At 47.0% G+C, this 7867-nt stretch overlaps 1 protein-coding gene across 2 annotated transcripts in view; it reads left to right on the top strand.

Moving 5' to 3' along the window:
• Positions 1-2812: 2812 nt before the first annotated feature.
• The window catches only part of SARC_00475, a gene marked incomplete at both ends in the record, with an annotated part of 10456 nt that continues 5401 nt past the window's right edge, over positions 2813-7867 (top strand). Inside the window, 6 exons of one of the 2 annotated variants that reach the window (XM_014305865.1) lie at positions 2813-3533; positions 4019-4288; positions 4632-5329; positions 5642-5798; positions 6170-7326; positions 7610-7782. In XM_014305865.1, the coding sequence (XP_014161340.1) occupies positions 2888-3533; positions 4019-4288; positions 4632-5329; positions 5642-5798; positions 6170-7326; positions 7610-7782 (3101 nt within the window). The remainder of the gene's footprint in view (positions 3534-4018; positions 4289-4631; positions 5330-5641; positions 5799-6169; positions 7327-7609; positions 7783-7867) is intronic. The other variant, XM_014305866.1, reaches the window with a different exon arrangement.

The raw sequence follows: 7867 nt of genomic DNA, 5'->3' as shown, positions 1-7867 counted from the left end.
AGGGTATGCACACTTGTGGCAAGGACCGGTATATTTTAGATACTATATCTTATGTTGACGGGGTCGGTGCAGGGTGTACAGATGACTCTCAGCTAATTTGAAGGTATATAAGGCGTCGCGGATGTAGATGTCTTGCACTAAGCTGATGAAGTCCGACGTGGTGAGCACACGTACACCCAATATCCAACTGGGTTTGCCTAAGTTCTTACAATTGAACTCGGCTTGGAGAAGTGATTTAAAGTCATCGACATCGGTTGGTCGATGGCCACAAAAAAGGATATCATCATCATAGAGAAGTACAAAGCACTTTAGGTTATCACTATGGGCGATGAATAGGTAAGGATCGCAAGCAGCTTGACGGAACTCCATTCCGAGTAGGATGGATTTGATGAGTGTATGCATGCCATAAGCGACCAGCCTGTAGTGAAATGACGAGTATCAGGGCAGGCGGCATAGTCGGCGTCAGAAATAGCGTCAGCAATAGGAGATCCCTGTTGGTATTTATAGGTGAGTCCGAGATGTGATGTACCTTTGTCGACAAAGTACCCTAGGTAGATATTTAGGACCGGCTCTGAGGACCGGACCTGGACCAGAGGAATATTTGAGCAGACCGGACCAAAGGACCGGACCAATTAGTGGAATTGAGAATTTAATAAGATAGAAGTGATGACTGATCTAAAACCATGGAGGCGAATATTTTCACAGAACCCAATGCTAGAGAAAGTCTCATTTCCCATAGGATCGTGATTTACTGACTGAGCTCACTTATTTCAGACTTAACACTCGTCACTAAGTGATACTTGGTTTTGACCACACCTTTCAGATAACGGAAAATACGTTGTGCAGCTAGCCAGTGTTGTTTTGAGGGGGTTTTCATGTATCGGGCCGCCGGCAGCATAATTAATCACCGTCACTCAGATGATCGTACGTCACGTGTGCCAGCACATTGTGTAAGCAATACTGAGAGCATCCTTAAGCCTCTGTCGAATGATTAGAAGGCATGTAACTGTCGGACATCATTTCAAAGTGTGATAACTGAAATCAGCCTACGCATAGGTGGTGTCGTCATAAGCAAACTTATACGTCACCGTCAGTCTCCACCCCACCGCCAGTCGAGGTGCCGTTGCATCAGACATAAATATGAAAATTTGTGATATTTTCCAAATTTGTTCTAGGAACTTTCTGCTATGTTTGACTTGATGTCTATATAGTGTTTAGTTTAGTTGATGTTTAGATGGGTATTAATTGTATATTTGACTTACTATCGGGTGAAATTCGAGGCCCATAATCTGTTAGACGGATGTAAACAGATAAGAAGTAAGTTTATTTGATTCCCCTACTGGGGTCATATAGAGATTTATTGCTTAGGGCGGCAACCTGCTCTGTTCTTGACACGATGTCATATTGCTTGTGACATGACACCTTTCAATTCACTTGAGATTGTCACTGACTGATTTGTTATGTCCAACATAATGTACATTCCGATTGTAAGCACAACACACATCGTTCAACCACTTTATTTATGATTTTAGGTACTTTTCAGTACAAATATTTAAACTATGACATGTGTCAGTGGGATGTTTCTCTAAATTTAGATGCCGCTCTCTTCCGTCCCAATTTTTTTGTGTTGTCTGACCCGAAATATGGCTGTTCACTTCTAAGTTCGAGTGGGCTATTTTATGTTTGCAAAAATGAAAATATGTATTTTGTTTAAAAAAAAACTAAAAAAAAAGTTTACTGTTGGGTATGTGTGTAAAAACTTGAAAAACAGTTGAAGGTCACGGCGGCGTGGTGGCAGCACCCGCGAGTCCACGACTCCACGTCCGAGAGGAGAGACCAGCCACGCAACTCGCGCGAGACGGCGAGTCTCGAGAGTCGAGACTGAGAGCGTCAGGCCGTCAGCGCGAGAGTATAATAGGTCGAATACAGATTCTTTATTTTTATTGTTTTTTTGGGTTTTTTTGTTTTTGTCTAAAAAAGAATCTTGGTTTTGATTTTTAACGAGATAATCTGTATCACTGTATTTAGGGGGTCTATTTGTCTATTCATAGCCTTCTAAATTAGACATTTATGCACACAGGCCCACTGCTCAGTGCAGCGTGCACGACTGCACCTGCACACTCACACACAAATAAATAAATATATATGTATATTTTTATAAAAAAGCAGGAGTCAAGTTGTCTTTTTGTCAGGTCAGTCAGGACTTCAGGAATCAGGACTCCGCAGGTCGCAGCCTCGCAGGTCGACGCAGGATGCTATGAAATTCTTAAACTTTGTGTTTCATTATTCATACTCTAAAATCTAAATAGTCCATAGTTACCAGCCTACTCACCGCAAAACATCTTAGTATTATTGGTGCTTATTTAACCTCTAGTGCAAAGTACAATTTTAAAAGACTCTGAGGATGGAAAACACTCAAAAAACTAAAAACAGCAAGACAAAAGACATTTATATATATTTATAAATGTACAGAAAACTGTTGGGCGGGTACAGGAATGAGGAAAGGAAGGAGAGGACTATGGTGCACCTATTTACTGGCTTATCATGCCAGAGATCAGTGCCAGAGATCAATGATCAGTGATCACTGTGACCAGCGGACGGCCAGACACCCCAGTCGCCGGACTGCCGTATAAAAATGTTTCAGCAAATCGGATCTGATCAGGTGGATTATACTCGGTTTAAAAAAAATGAGGTTTTCTATCTTCATTGTGTTGAAAAAAATACTCTGATTCATCATATGCTCTTGCATACTTATCCGCCGCATAGTAATAGTATTGACTATAACTTCGGTCCTCCATTCCCATACAGTATACCCGAATACTGCCACAAAATATTCAGGTACAACTATTGAACGCCTGTTCGTGTGGTGAATTTATTGTACATCACAATGATGCACCTTTGTACGCTGCCTCTGGGCATCGGATATTTGGCCGCGATCGCGTCTTTAAATACATTTGTCAAGGCAGACTTGGTGAAGGTGGGTGGTGCTGGACCGATCATCGGAAATAAGGGATCAGGCACAGGAAATGGTATAATATCCAGCACAGCTATGACTGCAGAAACGAGTGACATGGGCGATGCCTTTCAGAGTGGCATCACTGAATACGAAACCGACATCGAGACAGAGACCGTCGTGGTGACGCGTTTAGTTGAAGCTAACGAATGTGGTCTGTTAAATGCGCCTAATTGCTCAGTAGTAGAGCTCTGTGTAAGGGGCAGCCTCACATTTGCAGACTTTCAAGCAATTAAGACCGAACTGAATGATTTGATATGTGAGTCACCTGGGTGCACTGCAGAGCATCCAATGCACTTTTTGGATTATTACACAACGGGAACTGCCAACAAGTCTATGTCGACCATCGTAGGAACAGTCTGTGAAGATGCTTGCCAGCAAGCAGTCCTGAATCTCACGTACTCTGGAATCGCACAGTGTGCGCTAAACAGTACTTCCGTGGCAGGTTTCGAGTACTGTGGCATTACCTTGCCCGACCCAAGTGGATCACTCACACCCCTGGGCCCCGGACCCGAACCAGGTAAGTGTATCAATGTGTGGTTGAATATATTTGTACAGGTTTAAGTATGCCATCTTCACAAGTCATCGGGATTATTGTGTATGCAATTGTAATGTGCACGTGATGTCGGCTGAATATTCACCTCCACTGGTTTGATCGTGTAGTTTGTAAGTTGCCAATATCCTTTGAAAATGGTATGAAATGCAAATGGGAGTTCTGAAGGCATGTTCAGGTCTCCATTATTTACTTGATCTGTTTAGTACTCGGACCCACTGTAAGAAGATTTCGTTCAAATCATCCGAAGCATACGTAGCGCAACTCAAAAATAGAACTACAACCTAAAACCTAACACAGAATTGCTCAACGCAATTGACAACCCACTAACACACACTTTGTGCTTCTCTTTGGGATGAACATCGGTATTCTTGATATCTCGCGGGCGTAGTGCTGATAGTGCTGATGCCATAGTCTAACCACTCACCATTGGAACCTCCCTACCTCTATAGCCCTCCCCAGTGACTGTATGGCGCTGAGCACCTGGTACAATCCCACATCCGGTGCTTTCGAGTGGGTTTGTGCCGTGTGCAGTCCTAACTTCATCTCAGAAGGGCTCATGTGCACGCCATTCGCCTGTGACACGGTGAATGTTACGTCCGACTGTGCTTCTGCGAGCTTCTGTGCGTACGAGAATTTATTTTGCGAGAATACCTTCACCGGACCTGTCATCACCGTTTGCTTACCAACGCTCTGCCCATGCCCACAGTCTCCATTGTTCGGTAAGTAAAGAAAATATAGGCGACTCCAAAGAAAAGCGACATTCGAACTAAGATGCTACATTGTTCTGAATTCGCATATATGGGTGGCGTAGTTTTCGTATGTGAGAACGGCGGCATTTATCATGTTTCGGTTGCTGATTGCTATCGATTGCGTACGGCTGTGCTTCTCATATAAAGCGTACTGTATTGCATACATGAGGTTCAGTTCAGTTTTAGATGTGTGCTGTCTTTACCCATTGGCGCTCAGTTAGTCATGGCAAGTTGCATTCTATGATTCGCACTAGAAGCCGTTTAAACAGCCTTCGTTGGTTCCGCTCGATCTGACGTTTATATTACACCACAGGTAACAACTGGAACGGACTGCTTCCCTGTCCGCCATGTGATAACGGTAGTGATGAACAAGACAGCTGTGAGAACGTTGTGTGCGGGGTGGGTCTAACCATTTCAGGCGACGAACAATGCGATGATGCCATCTGCGCAAACTGTTGTCGTAAGATACTCTGCGACGACGACGTGACATGTCCCACTGGATCTGCTCGTACCGGCGTATTGGAGTGCACCTCAGAGAGTTGTGAAGAGTGTTGCATAGGCACACCCTCTGAGAACCTATGTCGGGGCAACCCTATACCCGATCCGTTTTTGACACGCACTGAGCTGGTGTTCTGCCGTGACGATCTCGGGAATATATCGCCCGGGAACTGCGACAGATGCTTCCGTAAGATCACCTGCCGAGAAGATGCCAACTGTGGCCCTGGATCGGTGCGAATCGCTGAGCAGATTGACGAGAGCTGCCAGGACGAAGACTGCACACAGTGCTGCGACCAACTGCTGTGCGCAGATGTTGACTGTGACGACCCTGATAGCGTCCAGACTGGCGAAACCGAGTGTACCTCTGATTCGTGCGCCAACTGTTGCAAGGATATCTCCTGCAGCGCAAATACGTGCCCACCAGGCTTTGACCGTACCGGAGAGGATACCTGTGATTCTGTCGACGACTGCACTAACTGCTGTGTGCTCGCCAAGACCTGTGTCGAAGACGCGGTAAGTCACCCCCGATGTACAACTGGTGCTATGTTGATAGGAATAGGAAACTCATGTTTGCCCAGCATGAAATCAAATTCATTGACAGGTTTATATCACTTCATTGCATTAGTTTCTCAAATGTCACAACATATCCTGGTCTGCACGTATGTCCGTTGCTTTTTGAAACGTGTCTTTTATTGTATGTTCATCATCCATGTTCTGTCAAGCAACTGTTTTATTTACATCAAATGCAATCAAGTGATCGCAAAAACTCTACGCCCATATTTATTATCCACATCGCGTTTCGCACGGCACTCCTTTTCCTTTTAGGACTGCGCTGCTGGTTTCACTGAAACTGCACTTGTGGAATGTCTTGATGTGAGTTGCGACGGTTGCTGTGAACAGCTGACCTGCGCCCCAATCACATGTGATGACGGGTTTGAGAAGACCGCTGCGGTTAATTGTACCAATGACGAATGTACCAATTGTAAGTTACTGAATAGCTGAACTAATAATGAGTTCAGTCTGTTGGTTGTACTCGTGCAAGTGCATGTGCTGGGGATGGATAGTTTATTGCCTATCGGCATTGTGGGACCATCGTAAAGCACAACTACCACGCCATGTGCATTGGTAAGTGGTGCTTGCCAACATCTTTTATGGTACCTCCTCAGTGTCTATCTAATATAGTGTATATATCCATATAACGATTGCTTTGAGTAAGCAAAGGCGTATATTTGTTTATTATATTATCCCCTTCACAGCCATGAACGAACTTGTTGAAACCCACATGATATGTGAATGTGTCAGTTGCCATCCAGAAGACTTTCACAAACTCCCACATACATTGCACTCCCACAGGTTGTCGGGCCCTGTTGTGCTCCGGCCACGAGTGTCCCGCTGGCCAAGAGAAGAACGCCGACATCACCACATGTGACACAGACGAGTGCACAGAGTGTTGCACACAGCTTGTCTGTGACCCCTCCACATGCTCAGGCGGTGAGGCGGCCACAGGCGACCTGAACTGTACAGACGATGACTGCACCAACTGCTGCGAGCAGCTGACCTGTGCCACAGACGGCTTCTGTGGCGAAGGTAAGGTGCGCAACTCGGAGGTAGAGGACTGCTCTACGCTGAGCTGCGTGAATTGCTGCACCCAACTGACGTGCGATGCGTATGAGTGCCCACCCAACTTTGTGCCTATTCCCGGCCAGGGCGACTGCACCACAGACAACTGCGACAACTGCTGTCGGCCCAAGCTGTGCTCTAACAACCCCTGCAACGTGCCTGGAGAGGGACCCAGTGGGGATGAGCGCTGTGAGGAGGATGGCTGTGACAACTGCTGTGTGCAACGCAAGTGTGCCGATGAAAGCTGCAATCCAGGCTTCGAGCAAACCTCGGACGAGGACTGTGTGGACGACGACTGTTCCAACTGCTGTGTGCGTAGAACGTGTGCGGTTCAGATCTCGGAGTGTGCGCCAGGCTTTGTGAGCACCGGAGCAACGGATTGCACCAACAACGCCTGCTCTAACTGCTGCCGACAACTGGTGTGTGGCAGCCACGAGTGTGTGCCTGGGGAGATGGTAACCTCCGCCACTGTGTGTGACGATGACGAATGCACCAACTGCTGCAGGCAACGCTCCTGTACCGAGGTACGTCCGTGCCGGGACGGCTTTGAGCAGACCCCGCGAGAGGACTGTAACACGGACTCCTGCGCGAATTGCTGCAAGCCTCTGCTGTGCTCAGAGTTTGAGTGTGAGGCGGGAGAGGAGCGCACCGACCAGGAACAATGCGCAGACGACGACTGCAATGGCTGCTGTAGGCAGTTGACATGCAATGCAGATGACGCGTGCCGTACAGACGAGTACGAGACCGGAGATGAAAACTGTTCATCGGATAACTGTTCGAATTGCTGTGAACTAGAGGACTGTAGCAGTCGCACGTGTGGCCCTGGGCTGGTGCGAAGCGGCGACGAGACCTTCTCGGATTCCCAAGGAACCAACTGCTGCGAGCAACTGGTGAGTGTGTACTGGAACACGTGTTGATGGAGCTTTGTGCGTAGTTGTTTGTTGAAGTCAGGGCGGGAAGTTCGTTGGGTACAGCGGTTCGATAACAATTCATCCGCGAATGTCAGGGTGTAAACTGCATCCAGTTGTATTCGGTTGTAGTGCAATAGCTGGTACGACTTAGCATGTTGCTGGTGCGATGGGCCTGCGCATTAGGCTGACCACGGTGCTTGTGCTCAGAGATACGCCTCGCATACAGATCTCTCACTCAAACTCGTTTCATATTCGTTCACAGCTTTGTGCCGACACCACGTGTGGAGCCGGTATCATTCGTAAGGATGATACCGAGTGCACAACGGACTCCTGTGCCAACTGCTGCGTACAGCGAGTGTGTGCTGATGTCGAGTGCGATGCCACAGAGGTCGAATCGGTGGATGAGCTGTGCACCGTGGATTCCTGTAGCAATTGGTGTGTGTGTGTGTGTGTGTGTGTGTGTGTGTGTGTGTGTGTGTGTGTGTGTGTGTGTGTGTGTGTGTGTGTGTGTGTGTGTGTG

Source organism: Sphaeroforma arctica, assembly GCF_001186125.1.
Source record: "Sphaeroforma arctica JP610 unplaced genomic scaffold supercont1.14, whole genome shotgun sequence".
Classification (NCBI taxonomy): Eukaryota; class Ichthyosporea; order Ichthyophonida; genus Sphaeroforma; species Sphaeroforma arctica.
The sequence above is the reverse complement of the archived record's forward strand: the minus strand, read 5'-3'. Positions and strand labels throughout refer to the sequence as shown.